Below are 18,282 nucleotides of genomic sequence, written 5' to 3'. Positions count from 1 at the left end.
CCATCATCTTCCTGGAGATACCTCCTCGAAAAGGAGTTAGATCCTCTTCTATGACACTGAAAGAATGTGAAAGGAAAGCAGGTCAAAAAGTGGTACCATTCCACCTATTTCCTATCTATGCGTTTAGGTTTAGTATTAGAAAATACAGTAAGCCAGGGAAAGAATGGAGGGCAGGAATGAGCAGCTTTTCCCTAGACAATCTAAACCAACACAACAAAGAGGAAAAGGCAAGTCAATTTCTCTTCTTCCTCTTTCCATCCAGAGTGCCCCTCCCTTGCTTGATGCACATTCACCTTCGATACACACGCAACACCTGTGCCCTCCCAGTCATTACAGTGTCACTGACCTCCCCTTCTCCAAATCCTGCAGAACACAGGATTTATGCCTTACAGTCTGACACTGTCTGATGCCCTTGGTCTCAGACTGACTGCCTTGTTCTGTCTGTTGGGCCCCCACTCACAGCACATACTCTAGCAGCCTGATAGCAGGAGCCAGAAATTATAGTATTTTGTATCCCTGTTAAAGTTCAATACATAGTTAGATTTCAATAAGCATCAGGTTACTTTTTTAAGGAGTCCTGGAGTAACACAATGAGGAGCTAAAGGATCCTGCTTTTTAGCTGATGAGGGATCTGACAACCAGAGAAGTTAAGTGACTTGCCATACAGGTAATTAGTGGGAGATCTGTGACTAGAACCAAAGGCTGCTTTTAAAGTAATCTTTCCACTGTACTACCCTCTCAGCCATAATTTTCATACTTTAAAAATAACCAGTAGGAAACTTGATGATTAGATTCATTTATAAATATGTTCATTCCTCCAGCAATATTTACTTAGCACTTACTGAGGGCCAGCATCAGAGACGCAACACTGAATAAGACATAGGCTTTGATCTCACGAAGCTTTCAGTCCAGTGGGGAACACAGACAACTATGTGTGCTAACTCCAGGGAGTAAGCAGCATTGCTGAGACCACCTGGGCTTCTCCTATCCCAGGGCATTTTTGTTCCCTAGAAACAGGAAGCCCACCGCAGGAACATTGCCCTTTATCAAGGAGTGCTTGGCTCTCTGCTTACTGTAATCCAGGTCTCTTGGGATATTAGGGGACCTCTTGTGACAAGCACTAAAGTCTCAAAGATACATCAAAGAAAATAACTCACCCATGGTAACAGCTGCAGTTTTGACTTGAACATGGTTCATAATTCTCCAAAGATCTGTTAATTTGGTCAATAAATACTTTCCATTTTGAACCTTCAAGAAGTGAAGTAAATCAGAGTTTAAAAAAAAATATCCTGAGCATTCTCATTTGCTAGCGGCAGGCACGCTGAACCAACTTTCAGACACCCCTTCCCATTCCATTGGTGGAAAGGAAACGCCAGGAAGGGTTCATTCTATAACTCTACAGCACTGATGTCAACTCTGCTCCTCTACTCGGGCTGTCCGGTGTCCGAGAAATTGGAAAATCTCCAAGCTCAACGCCTGGCACTCAAAAAGTAATGAATAAACTGGGAACACATATTTTCACCTTTTACTAATCAAAATGAACCCTATGAAGAAGATTAAAAGCAAAGACATTAATTCTCCCTTCATCTCTCCGTCAGTTCACTAGGAACCACACACACAAGCGCGCGCGCACACACACACACACACACACACACAGACGAATTATCTCCCAGTGTGTTTTAGGGAGGAGCAGGGTAGCCAAGTGCAGGCGACACCGGCTGTAAGTGAACAGAAATCCCTCTCCACCTCACTATCCTAATTACGAAAGATGGGTTACTCTCCAGGGTCCTGGGCAGCAGAAGCAGCGCCAGCCACCCAGACGTTCGTGCTCTCCGCTCCAAGGCTCCCCCGTGCCCTCTGCCCAGCTAAGCGCTCCAGCGGCCACAGCATCAGCCGCCCCCCGCCCGCATCAGGAAACCAGTGGGGCGGGAAAGCTCCTCGGCAGCGGGCCAGCCCCCGAGCCCCAGCCGCAGGCTCGGCCCCGCCCGGAGCCCACCTGACTCCTTCTGGCGGCCCAGCACAGGGGGCAGTAATAGTAACAGCAGCCACAGCCGGAGCTGCGGGCGCGCCCACCGCTCCATCACCCGCAGCCGACTGCAGAGTCCCAGCTGCGGCGCCGGCGGAAGCGCCGCCCCGCACAAAGATGGCTGTGAGCGCCGCACCACGTGGGTGGAGGGCCGCCCCGCACAGAGATGGCTGCGCACCACTCCGCCTCCCCGTCCCCAAATCTGGGCCTGCGGCGGAATTTCTCCAGGAGAACGGCTCTGGGACTTTAGCCCAGTGCTCTGACGGAGGCGTGCGGAAAGTCCCTCTTGTTTGCTCCGAGCCAAGCTGTATAGTTAGCAGCTGCTTCATGTCGCAGGTGTAGTGAAAGTTTCAAAATGCATCTCTAGATGCTCTTCCTTTCTCTCTTTCACTCTTTCTCATACAATCGAAGCCCAGGAGAGAATAAACAAATGGCATCCCAGGGAAAATATGTCTAATAATGGCAATTCCTTACATTCTGTAGCAATAATAAAACACCTTATTCTCTGCAGCCAGAACACTGAAGATCAGAGAGGTTCTTGTCCACAGCCCCACAGTGGTACAACACAGGCTAGAAGTTTTTGCACAAGATCAAACTCCCCCCCCCCACTTTTTACTGAGAGAGAGAGGTGAGGGAGAGGGGCAGGGGAGAGAGAGAGAGAGAGAGAGAGAGAGAGAGAGAGAGAGAGAGAGAGAGAATCTTAAGCAGGCTCCATGCTCAGCATACAGCCAGAGCAGAGCTGGATCTCACACTATGAAATCATGATCTGAGCCGAAATCAAGAATTGGAGGCCACCCAGGTGCCCCCTCAAACTGCTTCCTATTAAACAGTATAGATTTGTTGAGTATCTGAATATGTACAATATTCTAAACCCCAGGGGTGGAAAATAGTATAGAACTAATCTCTTTGTAATAGGAATTTATCTTATAACAATTGAAGTGACTTAGACATGTGAAAAATCTGTGGGTAACATTATACTGGACGGTATATGTGTATAATTATACATAGGTATATATAATAATCATACAAGTATTTATTCATTATCTAAAATGTACAAGGTAACATTCTAGACTCTGGAAATACATGAAAGTATGAGATGAGATCTGTGTCCTTGAGTTAAGAACTGGGGGGAAGACAAATACACTTCCTCAGAGATTATTTACAACATAAGGCAATATGTAATTGCTATTGGTTTCAGCAGAGAGAAAGAAAGACCAATATGAGATCGAAATTTGGAAAAGGGGCAGGAAGTATATACTGAAATGAAAATGAAATATTGCAGTTAAGGAATCGTGTGCTGGAACCCAAAGGATACAGAAGTGCTGATGCACAGGGGCACATGCACCCCAGTGTTCATAGCAGCACTTTCTACAATAGCCAAACCATGGAAAGAGCCTACATGCCCATCACCTGATGAGTGGATCAAGAAGATGTGGTATATATACACAATGGAGTACTACATGGCAATGAGAAAGAATGAAATATGGCCATTTGTAGCAAAGTAGATGGACCTTGAAGGTGTCATGCTAAGTGAAATAAGTCAGGCAGAGAAGGACAGATACCATATGTTTGCATTCATAGGTCTAACAGGAGAAACCTAACGAGGGCCATAGGGAGGGGGGGAAAGGGGTGGAGATGATGGTCATGGGGGGGCACTTGTGGGGAAAAGCACTGGGTGTTATATGGAAACCAATTTGACAATAAACTATTTAAAAAAAAAGGAATAGTGTGCTGGAGACACTAAAATCAGGGGACCATAATTTGCATAAGGTCAGGGTAGAACATAGATTGATAGTAGTAGAGATGATAGTAGGATGCACATTGGGGAATGGTGGAAGATAAAATAATGTTAATTAGTTAGGACTGGGTTATATCACTCACTTTGGTGAGTGAGTAGGCAAGAAGAGAAAATGGATCCTTAACACTATATTATACAAGACTTCTTCAGGGATCCAAATGAAAACTTGAGATTCATCTACTTTAGGAAGGTGTGTAGTACTTCAAAATCAGTGGCTCATCAAAAGTATACTAGGGTCACCTGGGTGTCTCAGGTGGTTAAGCATCTGACTCTTGATTTCGGCTCAGGTTGTGATCTCACAGTTCATGGGCTCGAGTTCCACGTCGGGCTCTCTGCTGATGCTGAGGAACCTACTTGGGATTCTCTCTCTCTTCTCTTTGCCCCTCCCCCTACCCCTGCTCTCTCTTTCTCAAAATAAGTAAACATTAAAAAAGCATATAACTAAAAAAATGTGTTATGTAGACAAACACCACAGCAACTTTCTCTTCAAAGTTAGTCTAATATGAATATAGAGGAGAATAATTTTTAAAAATTTAATAAGTTTATTTTCTATAATTTCAGTTTTCCGTAATCAGAAGAAAATGGAATGTCTTGTGTTATAATATCTTTGAAATCACAATAAATCAGTATTTTCTGCAACTTTACAATGTTTATGTGGAAGAAGACCATCAAGAGATTGAGAGATAAGCTGCATGTGAACCCCAACAATAATTGTTTCATTTCCTTAACTTATGAGGTAGTTTATTCTGGTCATCCCCACATGTAAATAAGCAGAATACTGGAGCTATGAAAATCACAGATTTCTCAGTCCTGTGCCAGCCACTAATTTAAAATGCAAACACTCTGGTTTGAAATACCCTCCATTTAAGCTCTTCCTGGTCTTCAAATTCATCTTATGGCACATTCTCCTTTGCCAACCATGACCTAGCTATACAGCTTTCTGTTATTTCTCAAACACGCCAACCTCTAGCACACTTTAGAATTTCTGCAGAATTATTTCTATCTTGACTGCTTTTCCCTCCCATGTTTGCCTCTGGTTCCTTCCCAATATTCAGGTTTCTGCTGAAATACATTCCCTCAAATATGTATCCCCTCAAAATATCACCTTCCTTATTTTCTACCTTAGCCCCTATTTGTCTCCGTAACACTAATAATGTATTTTATTTGTTAAATGCTTTCTGCACTAGAATATACGTCCAGGAAGTCAGGGACATATCTGTCTTGTTCACGAAGACAATACCTAGTACACAGTAGGCACTAAATAAATAATTGCTAAATAATGCTGGTGAGCCAACAGGAAAGTGGCAAAGGAGTTTCAATGTAGCAAGCCAGGGAGCAGTTTACAGAGCAAATAGGAAAATAAATGTACAGAATTATGAAAATATGTAATGATCTATGTTGGGTTTTATATATTCATGAATGAAAGTTCTGCAGTACCCTAGGACAGTAAGAATATTTGGCATATTAACTACCTTTATTGATTTTGATATTAGTCATTCTGGCTCTAAATTCTGGCTCTGCCACTTATTAGTGGGGTTATTTTCAACAAGTTATTTAACTTCTCTTAAAACGTGTTTCCTCTGTAAAATAGGAACAATGATAGCATCAAAGCAAATATGAGATTTAAATGAAATATGTGAAGATACTAGTCTAATGTCTGGCGCCGCAACAACTCTCAATAAAGGTTAACTAATCACGTACTCCATACAAAGGGCTTTCTCTTAAGTTGCTTAACATCTCTGGAGTGGGAGATCTCACACACCTGCTCTTTTACTCTTTAATAAAATAAAATCAAATCAGTTTTTGATTCATCATGGTATTACCCACCATTTTACTTTTTTATCTGCCACGTCCTTTACTAAAAGCTATTCTCTCATGAAAAGCCTATTCATTCTTGGGAGTTTCCGCTTTAAACCCCAAGTTTCTGTGTCTTTCTTGGTAAATGCCACCAATAACAATCCTCTAGAATTTATTACATTGAATTGCATGCTAATACCTGGACTTGGGGCATACTTAAGCAATTTTTTTAATGTTTACTTTTTTTGAGAGCTGCAGAGAGCATGAGCAGGAGAGGGAGAGGGGTAAAGAGAGAGGGAGACACAGAATCAGAAGCAGGCTGATAGCCCATAGCCTGACACGGGGTTCGAGCCCACGAACTGCGAGATCATGACCTGAGCCTAAGTCGGATACTCAACCAACCGAGCTACCCAGGCACCCGTGGGCATATTTTTAATGTTGCATTTACTGTAATAAATTGTAACTACTGCGTTTTCCTGGCGTCTCTCCTCTTTGAAAAGACTGAACAATCTGTGGTATTAATTCCAGCATTCATCCAGTCCTTTACTTCACATACATACACATTGCTCAGACTGGATGATGAATCACGACTTCGCGACTTGAACTCCTTTACTTGGCGGTGACGTTTCCCCCATCTGTAAAACTGGGACAATAATTTGTACGTCGTTGTTAAGGTGAGTCTAAGAGAAGGCAGTAAGGACCCCTAGCATGATGCCAACGCATCGTAGAGGTCCAGAGAGGAAATACGTTGGCCAGCGTTGGCTCAGTAGGCTGGACCACAAGCCAATAAAGAAGGAGAGTCCCATTGCGCAGGTGCATGCGGGAGGAGGTGGGGTGTCCGCTCTCCAAACTGCAAGAGTAGTTCCGGTGGCCAGCTCGACGCTGGGGCAGCCGGCGGTCGCGGAGTTGACGTCATTGCCGTGCGCTGCCACGTCTGCTCAGCTCCGAGGTAATGGAGGCTGAGGATGAATGCTGACGGGGCCGGGCTCTTCCTTTAGCTTTAGCTCTGGCTCTGACTCTGGCACTGACCTGGGGCTGGGGCTGGGGCGAGGGCTGGCAGCCCGAAGCCTGGACACGTTTTCTAGACTTTCCGAGCGGGGACGGCCTGCGGACAAGCAACTGGTTTGGAGCTCTTCAACGCGGGGAGGGAATTCCCTTGCTTGGGGTCCAGCCTGTAAAGCCGCCGCGTCTTCCCAGGGATCCCGCCCCACCGGCTGGGCCTCCTCCATGCGTGAGTATTACCGAGCTGCCCAGCTGTCCGACTGTCCCGGCCTGCTTCGGCTCTCTGGGTTGCGTCGCGGGAACCTCTTTGTCGTTTGTCCCCTCTTAGGGGCCAGTCTCTTGAAGTTTGTGGTCTCATGCCATCCGCCTTCCTTCACCTCATCCCCTCGCCTCTTCTGTTTGAATATTTTGCTCCACGCTTTTCTTTCCCTCGTTAACTGAGCAAGGACCAGCAGCCCCTACATCTAGCGGTTTGAATGTTTTGTTTTACCTGGGGTTTCTTAGTCTGCAGCCGAAGGCTGTTAGGAATAAGGAACATCGAATCAGTCTGCAGTGACGTTTGAAAACTAGGGTTTTTTTCCCCCCCCAAAATGTCGTTTTTAAGTTGTATTACTAAGAAGCACATTTTGGAGTGCGTATTGGCGGAGCCATGATTTTGCCGTAGATTGATCAAAACCGTTTCTTTTCGATGGGGGAGGGTCTTTATCTGTTGTCTTTTAATCCTGCAGTTTTAGTAGTTTTTAAATTATTTGACACCAGTATAGTGGACTCCCACTTCTTTCTAGTATTTGCACTTTAACATAGGGAGTTACAACTTGAACAGTTTTTCTTTTAAAGAGTTAAAAGGCCAACTGGTGTACTTTCATCCATCTTAGTCAGTCCTGACAATCACCTCTATAAGACAGGAAACACTTTTGAAGAAACAAACTCAGGGGTAAAATGCCTCAGTTACAGTCAGAAAATATGTGGTATATCTGATCTCAGAACCCAGATCCCTTGAAAACAAAACCTAACATTTTGGACAGTGGTGATTCTCCTGTATTTCAGGCAATTTACTGTGAAATATTACAGTAAACGGTAATTTTGAGTTGGAAATGTGTAATAAGGTGTTTCTTGTTAACTTCTACCTGATTGCAATATTTTTCATATGACACAGGTCAGCTGACAAAGACACAAATTGTGACCTACTTAATGCTGAACAGAGCTTAGATTACAACTTAGGCTTCTGACCCATTAGAGTCCTCGTAGTCCTTTCATCAAAATAAAGTAGATAGTAGACCCTGGGGGAGCATTTATTTGAAAATCCAGTTTTACAAGGCCTACTCATTCAGTTTTTCTAGTTGTTTGGTTACCTTGACTAGTTTAAAAATAGTAAACTGATATTTAAATGTCTTTTCTTTTGTTCAGAGTTGAAACAGGTCGACAGCCATTAACCTGGGTTGCAGCTACAGGTGGCACTGGAAGCAAATTGGTTCCCGGACATGCCCGGTGGAAGGAGGGGCCCTAGTCGGCAGCAGCTTAGCCGTTCAGCTTTACCTTCTTTACAGACTTTGGTTGGTGGGGGCTGTGGCAATGGAACAGGCCTGAGAAACAGGTAAAGAAGAAATAAGACTATACATAATTTGTAATATCCTATGATCAGTATGACAAACAGCAGTTATCATGCTATTGTGATAATTTGCTTATCAAGATTATTTCTTGACAGTGAAGTAGGAATCCTGCCCTTGAAGATTGAAAGCTCAGTATTTCAGAATACTTTGGGGGGGGTGGAAAGTTGTGATATGGGGCCTACAAATTGAAAGCAGTCCAATTCTTACTTATAGCTGATAATTCAAATTCTAGTCATCACCTTTTTTAGCCACTAAAAGAAGGGAGAAGTGAATTAAAGTGTAAGACAAATGTGTTGGTTTAACTGCTTATTAGCATTCCTTTTTTTTGGATGGGGGAGGACAAATTAAAACTGACAGTTAATGTGAAATTCTGAAACTGTAAGTCATAGTCTATCAAGGATCTTACAAATTATTTTCTTCAAAAAATTGTTTGAAATGAATAAACTGTCAGTTGTAACCCAAACATTATAAGACTTATGTTGTATGGGAATAAAAAATTTGGCCTTTTTAATGGAAATTTATCTTTGTTCCTAATTTTCAAAAGTTAGGATGGATTATTTTCAATCTTATCCTGACTTCATAAGGAGTTTCAGTCATGTAGCAGTGGAAAGAGATGGCTTTTACCTGATCAAGTGTTTGATCAAGATAACTTTTGTCACCTAATTTCTGCTTCTTCTCTGAATAGAGTTTTCTCTTGCTTGGACTCTAGTTTTCAGTACTACTAGCTATTGTTGCCTTTTCAGGCCTGTGTGTACTTCTCTCTTCCTGGCATTTTTCATGGCTTGAAAAATTACTAAAACTATTAAATTATTTTGTGACACTTTTACCTAGAGAGGTTATTTTGGAAGAAGATGGTTCTGTATTTTTTTCTTGATGGAAAAGATTCAGCCTAGAATAAGTTATTACATACCACCTAGAAAGGGTTATAAGAAATATGGATAAAAGCAGTGGTAGGAGGCCTAGAAAATAGTTTTAGGAAGAATGTGTACAGAGTCAGACAGAGTCCAAACGAGGAGAACTCACTTCTGGAGTGTCTGTAGAGTACTGATAGATAATTGCTTAAGTGTGAGATAATTTTGGATGATATATTTGATTCTGTAAGATACAGGTCAGCTGGAAAAGAGAACATTTGCCCATATTTGGTAGGTGTTTGTTGCCTGATTGATGAAGTTAGACTTGAGAATTCAAAGAGTTAGTTGGGTGACACAATCAAGATTGAAATCCAGGAGTGCCTGGGTAGCTCAGTTGGTTAAGCATCTGACTTCAGCTCAGATCATGATCTCATGGTTCATGAGTTGGAGCCCCACATCAGGTTCTGCAATAGCGTAGAGCCTGCTGTAGATCCTCTGTCTCCCTCCCTCTCTCTTTCTGCCCCTCCCCTACTTGTACGTAATCAATCAATCTCTCTCTCTCTCTCTCTCTAAAAAATAAACATTAAAAAAAAAAAAAGATTGAAATCCATAGTTCCCTGTCCTCCTTTTTTCCTATGGGGAGCAGGAATTTGTTCATAGGATAAAATGCTTAGGTGATTGCCTTCTAAGGAAGAAGGATATACTGTAAATTTCTGATTTTCCTAGAGAACTTTTAGTCGAAGGAGAATCTTATTTGAGAAGGGCTAAGAGTGGCTTTTCTTTGTTTTATCCTTGCACATACTTTGTTATATCCAAATGATCACTGCTTTCTCCATCCCTTCTAATTCTTTTTATTCCTTGGATCTTTCTTGCTCTGTCCATATGCTTAGCTAAAACCTTTGTAAAACCCTTGGGTGTTAAGTCTCTAATGAGCCTTCCTGATAGAAGGCATTTCAGATATGTTGTCACAGGTAGTTGCTGAAGGATTTAAGTGGGTCCTAAATGACTCTACTGAAAAGGACTCTTAGAAGTTTGCACCTGGTTTCCTCCAAACTTTATCCCATGTACCTATTCCCTCTGCTTAATTTGATTTGTATCCTTTTGTTGTAATAAAACTTAGCTGTGAACACAACTATATGCCGAACTGTTTGAATCTTCCTAGTGAACCTCAAGCCTGGGCATGATTTTAGGGAGCTGTAGTATAATTTGGAAGAGAATATTCTACGTTAACATTGAAAAGAATTCTTTTTTTTTTTAATGTTTTATTTATTTTTGAGAGAGAGAGAGACAGTGTGAGCAGGGGAGGGTCAGAGAGAGAGGGAGACACAGAATCTAAAGACAGGCTCCAGGCACTGAGCTGTTAGCACAGAGCCTGACACAGGGCTCGAACCCACAAACTGTGAGATCATGACCTGAGCGGAAGCTAGACACTCAACCTACTGAGCCACCCAGGTGCCCCAAAAAGAATTCTTTAAAGAAAATCTGTTCTAACTCTTGTATTATAGGTGAAGAAACTGAGGCTCAAGAATATAAAGTTACTTTCCCAAAGACTACAGCTGGTCTGTCTAGACTAGGAGTAGCCACATTGTATCTCAAGCAATTTGTATTATTTTGCTTTTTTTTTGGCATCTATTTTTATATCCTGTTAGAAAAATAATATATTTATTTTTCCTAAATAATACCTTTAATTTTTTGAGATGTATAGACTAAGTCTGTTTAATTTTAGCTGTCTTTTTTATTTAGTTTTAAGAATTTTGATCTTCTCTTAAGTTTTCAAATGAGAAGAAAACTCTTTTTCCCCTCAGATGTTTTAGATCACTTTATTTGACCTTTGTCTCTTTGTTTTTTGAAGTATAATAGCCAAGGCTGTATAGAATATCACAAGTGTAGATCTTCTGTACTGTTTGACTAGTTCTTGAAGCCCGGTATTTTATTGAATTTGCTAACAGCAGAAGCACATTAGTCTTCTTTACTTGGGAAAAATTCTGTCAGAACCTTTTTAACCTTTAAATTATAACAAATAAGATAGTATACTTTCTTCTTTCATGTATTTTTGACTGAAGAAGAGTAAGAATTTTCTGCATGTTCTAGAGTAGAGGCTCTTAACCTTGTAACTTCTCATCAGAATTTTTTATTTCCTTATCTCACAATTAACTGGGGAGAGGGAATAGATTGGCTATTGGCATTAATCCCCTTCATTCAAGTCCACCAATTTGTACACCCCCACACCTTTCACGTTGTGTTCTGTGTGATTGCTGCCTCCTGGAGTTGTGTAGTGGCCCATCTCCCGGAACCCACCAGAGGCCTGTGATGTGGTGATGATGGGTTTATGATTGAGTAGGTAAGGTTGTGAGACCTGCTGGTAATTCACAACCTACTCATTGGTAAGCTTGTCCTATGGGAGTATACTCTGGGAATGAGAAGAAGAAACTTGCATCGTTTTTACCGACCCTCCCCCTAGCCTCTGTTGTTCCCTTCTAGCTCTTCTGAGATTCTGCCATGGTATTCTTAACTGTTGAGAATGAGCAGAGTTCATATTCCCATGAGTCACTTAAAGTACTGTAAATGTCACATACTAATGCTACAGTTCTATATTTGGAAATCTTAGAGTAGAATGGTAATGCTGATATTATTTCTTCTCTAGAATATTCTTTTGGAAATATCTAAACCGAGCCTCTTTTCCTTGCTTTGTAAACAAAAGTCGACCTTAAATCTCTGTAACTATTCCCAGGCATATAAACAATGGGAAAGTTTATTCCCTACCCACCCCCAGCCCCATCTTATCATTTTAGATAGCCCAGCTATTTCTGACCTATAAAAAAGCGTGGAGGAAAGAACAGCAAGAAGATGGGGATTAAAATCTCTATATTTTAATTTATGTTTTAAGAGCTATCTCTTTTGTGACTATATTAGTCTGTCTTCTCAACATAAAGGTATATATGTGCAGTAAAGTAGGAAAAGTAGTCTCTGTTCTTAAGATTATGATTTGATAGACAAAACATAGATTATACAAAAATTATGTAACAGTAATGAGAAGTACAATAATAAAGGCATAATTTAGGTATAATGATGACACAGAGGTGAGGTGAATTGGTTTTGATTGTGTGAGTCAGAGTAAGCTTCATGGACGATACGCTTGATCATTTAAAAAGTCTTGAAGGATTTATTGGGCTCTGTGCTGACAGCTCAGAGCCTGGAGCCTGCTTCTGATTCTGTGTCTCCCCCTCTCTCTCAAAAATAAATAGACGTAAAAAAAAGTCTCGAAGGATTTTGTTAGTAAATATGTGAGGGGTTAAGGAAGGTGGTTTTGAATGGTACTGCTGGTGAAAGGAATAGCATGTACAAAGGAAGAGCATGTATGTTCACAAACAGCAAATAGCATGGGTATTCTATAGGTTGCATATGGAGGAGTGATAAGTGGTGAGGCTTATGTGTTAAGCGGAGAGCCTCATAGGACATACTGGAAATTTCTGGATATTATCCAGTTTGGCAGTAGAGGGCCATTAAAGGGTTTTAGACAAGACAGTAATACTATCAATTTTACTTTATTTTTTTACATTTATTTATTTTTGAGAGACAGAGACAGAGGGGAGGGGTAGAGAGAAAGAGATACAGAATTTGAAGGAGGCTCCAGGCTTTGAGTTGGGTGTCAGCACAGAGCCTGATACGGGGTTCAAACCCACAAACCGTGAGATCATGACCTGAGCTGAAGACGGACGCTCAACCAACTGAGCCACCCAGGTGCCCCTCAGTTTCACTTTAGAAAGATCTCTGAAGGCAGGTTGGAGAATTTGATGGAGTTAATTTTAAGGAGATTACTTCAATAGTTTAGGTAAAAAATGGTAACTGCTTGAACTAAGGCATTGGGTTTAGAGAGGAGGGTACAGTGTAGAAAAAGTTTTACGAAGTAGAATATGTAAGATACAGAGAGTGATTAGATATGGAGAGGCAGTGGAAAGTTCTAATATGACTCCCAGGTTTCTGATTTTGGCAGCTACTGAGTGGGCCATGAACTAGGGTCAAGACGATAAGAGGAAGAACACAGCAATGTCCAGTAGATAGCTTGATAACATGGGTCTGAAACTCAGCAGTGAGCTCTGTGGAGAAAAATTTTAGTTTTCAACATGTTGGAGATCATGGAAGCCACATGTTAGATCACTGAGAGTGTGTGAAAAGGGAGAAGATAAGCAGGACAGCCTGGGAGAGAGTCTTGGGGGAGGCCAACTGTTAAAAGGAAAATGGAGAAAGAAGCAGGGGCCTTTTATGCTCTATAACTCTGAAAGCTGTCATCATTTGAGTTAACCATAGTTTTCTTTTTCAGGAATGGTAGTGCTGTCGGCCTTCCGGTCCCACCTATCACAGCCTTAATCACCCCAGGTCCTGTTCGTCACTGCCAAATTCCTGATTTGCCTGTGGATGGAAGCCTGCTCTTTGAATTTCTCTTTTTCATCTACCTGCTGGTTGCTCTGTTCATCCAGTACATCAATATCTATAAAACAGTGTGGTGGTATCCTTACAATCATCCTGCTTCTTGTACTTCACTGGTGAGTCTGAATAGGTCTTTAAGTTCTTTATGTGACTTAACCAAGAAACTAGTAGAAAGCCCAAGTGTACAAATTATTTTTCTTAATAATTTTTCTTTTAATAAAATGTTTTTCTGTTTAACCACAGATTACTTTAAAAACTGTAATCTTCTAAGATTGTTAAAATATAAATATCTGACTTTGGTCCTTGACCAAAGTAGAAAGAGAAAGTAAAAATATAATACAGAGAACAGTTAAATGACTCATTATAATAATATCAAGGAAGAGTTTTTTATAAATTTTTTTATAGTTTATTTTTGAGATAGAGCATGAGTGGGGGAGGGGCAGAGAGAGAGGGAGACACAGAATCTGAAACAGGCTCTAGGCTCTGAGCTGTCAGCACAGAACCCGACACAGGGCTCAAACCCACTAACCATGAGATCATGACCTGAGCCGAAGTCGGCCTCCTAACCGACTAAGCCACCCAGGCGCCCCAGGGAAAAGTTTTGATATTTAGCTTTCTTTACCCTATCTTGAACTTTTTAGATACTTAAGGTGCCAGTATGATTAAATTCCAGAAGATTTACCTTTTTTAATGGTTATCTTAGGATAATGGCTGCTTCTGTAACAGATAAGCCCAAAATTGTATAATGCTTCAAATACATAATATCTGAGGCAGTTGTTTGGTTCACAAGATTAGTACGCTTCCATGTGGTCAGTCAGGGGGCCCAGATGGAGACTCTGCTCTCTTCCAGTATGTGGCTTCCAAGGTGACTAGGGTCCGTCTCTGACTGCCAGAAAGGGGAAAGAGCAGAGGGAAGTATGAAGGAGAGTGTCTTATGGACCAGGCTCACATCGTTGTCACATGTGTCCACTCCTAACTGCAAGGAGGCTGGAACTATAATCCTTTCATAGGATTTATTGTTACCATGAATGAAATCGGGCTCTGGTACAAAAATAAAATTGAGACAAGGACTAGCGGTCTTTGCTGAAGTACATCAGAATATATTTTAGGTTTCTTCTATAATCTTTCCATTTATTTAGGAGAGCTGAGATAATCTTGGCGCAGAGAAGGTTCTCCGTAGATGAGTATATAAAATAACGAGTAAGGGTCCTCAGGTTACTTGCTAGGTTAAGTGGTTGGTAGTGGCAGATTTGGATGGGTGGTGGAGATACGCCCTAGGACAAAGAAGACTATTGTGCTGGGTAGTTTGTTTATGTATCTGGGGCTTATCAAGATTAGAAAACTTTCTTGGCCTGGTGAACATAGGACTCAAATGTGTACCAAAATTTTCAGAATGATATGGGAAGGGAATAAACATTAAAAAAAAATACTTATATCATTTGATCCTGGAATTAACTATTACAATTTTTTTTTCTGGGGCCCTTGGGTGGCTCAGTTGGTTAAGTGACTGACTCCTGGTTTGAGCCTCAGGCTCCACGCTGAAGCTCTGCTTGGGATATTCATTCATTCATTCATATTCTCTCTCTCTCTCTCTTTCTCTCTCTTTCTCTCTCACATCCTCCCCTGCTCACGGTTGCTCTCTCTCAAAATAAATAAACCTTAAAAAAAAAAAAAAGGAATTTTCAGGTCACCTGGGTTGTTCAGTTGGATAAGCGTCCAAGTTTGGCCCAGGTCCTGATGTCAAAGTTTGTGAATTAGAACCCTGAGTAGGGCTCTGTGTTGACAGCTCAGAGCCTGGAACCTGCTTCGGATTCTCCCTTTCTCTCTCTCTCTCTCTCAAAAATAAATAAATATTAAAAAAAAGAAGTTTCTTTGCATATTGATGATGTACCTACTTAATACCAAGTAAAGAGAATTTTGGTTTCTTTATGAATTGTAGTGATGCGGCACAGCTCTCTATTAAGCTTGCTTGCTCTCATATATTAAGAATGTACTTCGTGGTTTAATAAACTTTCTTGCTTGTGTTACTCAAAAAAAAAAAAAAGAATTGTAATGATTCAGTGCCAAATTGTGTGCTTTATTTTAATAGTCTTTTTCCCTGGATTATGAATTTGAGTGTAGAAACTGTACTTCATCTTTTTTAGGCCATGTTGTAAAATGAAGAGGTTGGATTAGATGATCTTGAAGGCCTCTTCCAGCCATGTAGCTCTATAAATTAATTCCTCACTACCTTAACAATGACATTGGCAGACATTCATTATTTACTATTCTTTGCAAGTATTATGTTATTTACTCCTTCTAAAAACAGGTACTACTGTTTCCTATTTCATAAATGAGAAAAACAAGATCTAGAAATTACAAAGCTGGCTTAAAATCACAGTAGTGACAGAGTAAGTACTCGCTCACTGCTGTGCGTTCCTTCCTGCATGTATTCTGTATTTACCCTGTAAGTACTTGTTGGGTAGTTCATTACTCAGTTTTCACTTTGACATTCCATGGAAACTTCTCAGTTGTTAAATCTGCAAGCTAATCAAAGAGCTCTTCTCTCAGTCCACCGTTTCTGACAAGAGTTTGTCAGGAGACTTTTAAAAAGTCCCCTACAAATGTTGCCTTGCAGCAGAGGGAACCAGTGCTCCTGTCATACAGGAAGCTGCTGTTATAGCCGCTGAGTCCAGAATTAAGCTTCCTTTGCTCTGACTCACACCAACAAAAATGAGTGCCTTTTACTCTGCCCCATTTCAGTCAGTGCTGAATTCAGGTTTTATGTAATGCGTACGGTTGGCAGAAACTAAGTCAAATATAGAACTTCAGTTGTAAGAAAGTCTGGAAGAGTAGTTCTTAGCTTTCTGGTCTGTGCAATAGAGGAAGGCATACTTAAAGCAGGTTATTCTGTGGACTGGCTCGCTTATCTGCCATATGTGGTCCTAGCTCACACAAACCTTGAAGTTTAATTGTGAAGCAAAAAGTAACATCTGTGGAATAGCAAGTTCGATTTTCGCCCATCAGTCTGAAAGGGACCTGGATCAGTGAGCTGTTCAAAGATGAATGGGCTGCCAGAGACCTAGTTAATTCCTGTGACTGAAGGTATTCAAACATGGAAGACGGCTATGTGACTGGGATGTTCTAGAAAGGACTTAGATCTCAACTTGTAGTCTCTTTTTTCTTCAATTATGTGCGTCTAACTCAGAAATTTGTCAGACTTTTATATTAGGTTTTTCTTTTTCCATTTCAAAATCTTAATAATTATCAAATAGAAAATGTGGACCCCCTGAATATGTATTGTTCTAACTAACAAGCCATTAGCTGAATAAGGCTTAAACCAAGAAACATGAAAGCTAGAGGTAGCATAGTAAACTATTCAGAATAGTCAGGAGTGAAGGGTCATTAATCAAATATTTTCCTTTAAGGTTTACCAATTTTTGTGATTCAGAATATAACAAAATTTGCTTAATAATAAGATACATTAGGCACTTAAATTTTTGATACAGAAATGTCTTAGATGGACTGGTGATAGTCCATAAATAAGATCATAAATAAGACCCACAAACAGTAGATAGGAGGTCTAGGGAATTTGCTTGCATTATTTTGGAGGAGTGGAGTGAGCAAGAAGGAGTCTCAAAGCTGAAAGGCTACAGGAGCACCTGGGTGACTCAGTCATTTGGATGTCAAACTCTTGATTTTGACTCAGGTTGTGATCTCAAGGTTTGTGGGATCGAGCCCTACATCGGGCTATATGCTGGCAGTGCAGAGCCTGCTTAGGATTCTCTCCTTCCCTCTCTCTGCCCATGTGTGCTCTCTCTCTCTCTCTCTCTCTCTCTCTCTCTCAAAATTAAATATTAAAAAAAAAAAAAAAAGCTAAGGAGTGCCTGGGTGGCTCAGTTGGTTGAGCATCTGGCTTCGGCTCAGGTCATGATCTGATGGTTCGTGGGTTCAGGCCTTGTGTCGGGCTCTGTGCTGACAGTTCAGAGCCTGGAGCCTGCTTCAGATTCTGAGTCTCTCTCTCTCTCCCTTGCCTGCTCACACTGTATCTTTCTCTCTCTCCCTCAAAAATAAATAAATATTAAAAAAATAAAATAATATATATAAACTCGTCTTTTGTTGCTCATTATCTCATTCCAGCCCTCTTGCTGATTTTCAGACCCACCAGGTGTATATTTTCCTGTCTCAGGGCTTTTTTGATTGCTTTTCCCTCTCCCTGGCACTCTACCCTTAGCTCTTGTCATGGGTGATACTTTTTTGTCATTCAGCTCTCAATCCAAATGCCACAATCTCAGAGATGTCCTCCCTAACCAATAATTTAAATTGGCCCTGCACCTCCCTTCCCAGTTATTTTTTATCATGGTCTTATTTCTTGCCAGCAGTTATAACTGTCTAAAATGCTTTTGCTTGTTAGCTTGTTTGTCATTGCCCTTACACATAAACAAATTTATTAAATATATGGTTTTAGTTGCTGTAACAGGGTAGCTAAAGAGAATAGAACCTTATTTCCTTATTAAATAAGCATTAAGCAGGTGACTGGCATCAGTTGGTTAAGCATCAGCTCTTGGTTTCGGCTCTGGTCTTGATCTCATAGTTGGTGGGATCAAGCCCCACAATGGGCTCTGCACTGGGATTCTCTCTCTCTCTCTCTCTCTCTGTGCCTTGCCTGCTTGCAGTCTCTCATGCTCTCTTTCTCCAAATAAATAAACTGATGATACGCCAGTGTGGCAACTCTGTTTCTATTGCTCTGCCAGTTCCAGCTTGCTTCTTCAAAATCATGGTCCAAGATAG

General features: G+C 41.0%; 2 protein-coding genes across 2 annotated transcripts in view; one reads left to right on the top strand and one right to left on the bottom strand.

The window, feature by feature from the left end:
* POGLUT1 (protein O-glucosyltransferase 1) overlaps positions 1–2,125 on the bottom strand; it is a 17,965-nt gene extending 15,840 nt beyond the window's left edge. Inside the window, exons 1-3 of the mRNA XM_029938717.1 lie at positions 1,997–2,125; positions 1,158–1,248; positions 3–56 (exon numbers count right to left, since the gene is read on the bottom strand). Coding sequence (XP_029794577.1) covers positions 3–56; positions 1,158–1,248; positions 1,997–2,081 — 230 coding nt within the window. The 5' untranslated portion in view covers positions 2,082–2,125. The remainder of the gene's footprint in view (positions 1–2; positions 57–1,157; positions 1,249–1,996) is intronic.
* A 4,406-nt stretch (positions 2,126–6,531) lies between these two features.
* Positions 6,532–18,282, top strand: part of TMEM39A (transmembrane protein 39A) — a 32,736-nt gene continuing 20,985 nt past the window's right edge. The window contains exons 1-3 of the mRNA XM_029939365.1: positions 6,532–6,852; positions 8,031–8,217; positions 13,406–13,628. Of these exons, the coding sequence (XP_029795225.1) occupies positions 8,105–8,217; positions 13,406–13,628 (336 nt within the window). The 5' untranslated portion in view covers positions 6,532–6,852; positions 8,031–8,104. The remainder of the gene's footprint in view (positions 6,853–8,030; positions 8,218–13,405; positions 13,629–18,282) is intronic.

The sequence above is a fragment of the Suricata suricatta genome, chromosome 5 (assembly GCF_006229205.1).
Source record: "Suricata suricatta isolate VVHF042 chromosome 5, meerkat_22Aug2017_6uvM2_HiC, whole genome shotgun sequence".
Taxonomy (NCBI): domain Eukaryota; kingdom Metazoa; phylum Chordata; class Mammalia; order Carnivora; family Herpestidae; genus Suricata; species Suricata suricatta.
Note: the sequence above shows the minus strand (reverse complement) of the source record. Positions and strands in the feature narration are given on the sequence as shown.